Below are 2,621 nucleotides of genomic sequence, written 5' to 3'. Positions count from 1 at the left end.
ATTTAGATCGTGTTCCCTTGCAATGTTACCTTAAGTTCTATATCTGTTTAAGATCGTGTTCCCCTTGCAAATGTTACCTTTCTAGTTCTACATCTGTTTAAGATGGTGTTCCCCTTGCGAATGTTACCTTTCTAGTTCTATATCTGTTTAAGATGGTGTTCCCCTTGCGAATGTTACCTTTCTAGTCCTATATCTGTTTAAGATCGTGTTCCCCTTGCAAATGTTACCTTTCTAGTTCTATATCTGTTTAAGATCGTGTTCCCCTTGAGAATGTTACCTTTCTAGTTCTACATCTGTTTAAGATCGTGTTCCCCTTGCAAATGTTACCTTTCTAGTTCTACATCTGTTTAAGATGGTGTTCCCCTTGCGAATGTTACCTTTCTAGTTCTACATCTGTTTAAGATCGTGTTCCCCATGCAAATGTTACCTTTCTAGTTCTACATCTGTTTAAGATGGTGTTCCCCTTGCGAATGTTACCTTTCTAGTTCTATATCTGTTTAAGATCGTGTTCCCCTTGCGAATGTTACCTTTCTAGTTCTATATCTGTTTAAGATCGTGTTCCCCTTGCAAATGTTACCTTTCTAGTTCTACATCTGTTTAAGATCGTGTTCCCCTTGCGAATGTTACCTTTCTAGTTCTACATCTGTTTAAGGTCGTGTTCCCCTTATTGACTTGACCCCTGACCTGTTGTGACAGATAAGCCGTCTCCAGGCAGACAGCCTCCTGGGAAGGGGAGGAAAGGTCACTCCTACGACCCTGACTCTGACCTTCGACCCAACAGCAGTGGGCATGCAGGTAAGAGTTCAGAGGTCATGGCAGTCCCACTTTAGACACCAAACTCTGGAGCTAAGAGAAATGTGTGTTTGTTTGTTTGTTTGTTTGCTTGCTTGCAGTGCTGGGGTCACAGGATGACTCTGTAGCTATGAGAGATGTTTTTAGTGCTGGAGTCCTGGGATGGCACTATAGCTAAGAGAAATGTTTATTTGTTTGTTTGTTTGTTTGTTTTAGTGCTGGGGTCCTGGGATGGCACTATAGCTAAGAGAAATGTTTATTTGTTTGTTTGTTTGTTTGTTTTAGTGCTGGGGTCCTGGGATGGCACTATAGCTAAGAGAAATGTTTATTTGTTTGTTTGTTTGTTTGTTTTAGTGCTGGGGTCCTGGGATGACACTATAGCTAAGAGAAATGTTTATTTGTTTGTTTATTTGTTTGTTTTAGTGCTGGGGTCCTGGGATGACACTATAGCTAAGAGAAATGTTTATTTGTTTGTTTATTTGTTTGTTTTAGTGCTGGGGTCCTGGGATGACACTACAACTACAAGAGATGTTTATTTGTTTATTTGCTTGTAGTGCTTGGATTCTGGATGACTTCATCGTCTTGCTAGCTATATAAGATGTTTGTTTGTTTGTTTGTTTTGTTTATTTTAGTGCTAGGGTCCTGGGATGACTCCGAAGCAGAAGAAGAAACGCTGGCAGCTATCCGAGCGAACATCACCAAGGACACGGCAAAGTCTGGTCCGGCAGATACCAAGTCATCCGGGGGGACCACCAGCAGGAGGGACAAAAATAACGACAGCGGCAAAAATAGCGACAGCGGCAGGACAAAAGATAAGAAAGGTGAGAGCAGGTGTAAGGCTTAGGGTAACGTAAGATGTTGTTTTTACAGGTAAGAAGGAGGATGGAGAAGAAGATAAGATGTAATGATTGTTTATTTGTTTATATCCAGGTAAGAAGGAGGATGCAGGGCTGTGGCCAGGCCGGTCCAGCGGGAGGAGGAAGCAGCAGGAAAACTTGTCCATTTCTACCCGACAGCTGGTGCCGGAAGCAGGGGATTCTGGGAGCGAGACTGAGGAACCATACAGCCCTGGGACAGAGATGTCTCCACAGTACAGCCCTGGGAATGAGAGCAGCAGCAGGTCAGTCCCACAGACAGGGTTGTAGCCAGCCTGAAATCATTTTCCACACCCTCGATTTTGAATCCTATCAAGCAACAAAGGTTCAACACTTCTAGGGGGGTCCGGGGGCATGCTTCCCAGGAAACTGTTCCCTTACCCTTACCCCTGTGCAGGTCTGTATACCCTAACCCTTACCCTAACCCCCTCTGTAGGTCTGTGTACCCTAACCCTTACCCTAACCCCCTCTGCAGGTCTGTGTACCCTAACCCTTACCCTAACCCCCTGTGCAAGTCTGTGTACCCTAACCCTTACCCTAACCCCCTGTGCAAGTCTGTGTACCCTAACCCTTACCCTACCTCCTCTGCAGGTCAGTGTACCCTAACCCTTACTCTAACCCCCTGTGCAAGTCTGTGTACCCTAACCCTTACCCTAACCCCCTCTGCAGGTCTGTGTACCCTAACCCTTACCCTAACCCCCTGTGCAGGTCTGTGTACCCTAACCCTTACCCTAACCCCCTCTGCAGGTCTGTGTACCCTAACCCTTACCCTAACCCCCTGTGCAAGTCTGTGTACCCTAACCCTTACCCTAACCCCCTGTGCAAGTCTGTGTACCCTAACCCTTACCCTACCCCCTCTGCAGGTCTGTGTACCCTAACCCTTACCCTAACCCCTCTGCAGGTCTGTGTACCCTAACCCTTACCCTAACCCCCTGTGCAGGTCTGTGACCCTAC

The 2,621-nt window shown here is 46.1% G+C and overlaps 2 protein-coding genes and 1 long non-coding RNA gene across 3 annotated transcripts in view; 2 read left to right on the top strand and 1 right to left on the bottom strand.

Moving 5' to 3' along the window:
- LOC118413013 overlaps positions 1-2,621 on the bottom strand; it is a 711,153-nt gene that overhangs the window by 99,636 nt on the left and 608,896 nt on the right. The gene's annotated exons all lie outside the window — the stretch shown is intronic.
- The window catches only part of LOC118414515, a 660,232-nt gene that overhangs the window by 88,122 nt on the left and 569,489 nt on the right, over positions 1-2,621 (top strand). The window lies entirely within an intron of this gene.
- The window catches only part of LOC118414489, a gene marked incomplete in the record, with an annotated part of 17,372 nt that overhangs the window by 12,463 nt on the left and 2,288 nt on the right, over positions 1-2,621 (top strand). The window contains 3 exon segments of the mRNA XM_035818557.1: positions 697-795; positions 1,425-1,613; positions 1,723-1,915. Of these exon segments, the coding sequence (XP_035674450.1) occupies positions 697-795; positions 1,425-1,613; positions 1,723-1,915 (481 nt within the window).

This window comes from Branchiostoma floridae, chromosome 4 (assembly GCF_000003815.2).
Source record: "Branchiostoma floridae strain S238N-H82 chromosome 4, Bfl_VNyyK, whole genome shotgun sequence".
Lineage (NCBI taxonomy): Eukaryota > Metazoa > Chordata > Leptocardii > Amphioxiformes > Branchiostomatidae > Branchiostoma > Branchiostoma floridae.
Note: the sequence above shows the minus strand (reverse complement) of the source record. Positions and strands in the feature narration are given on the sequence as shown.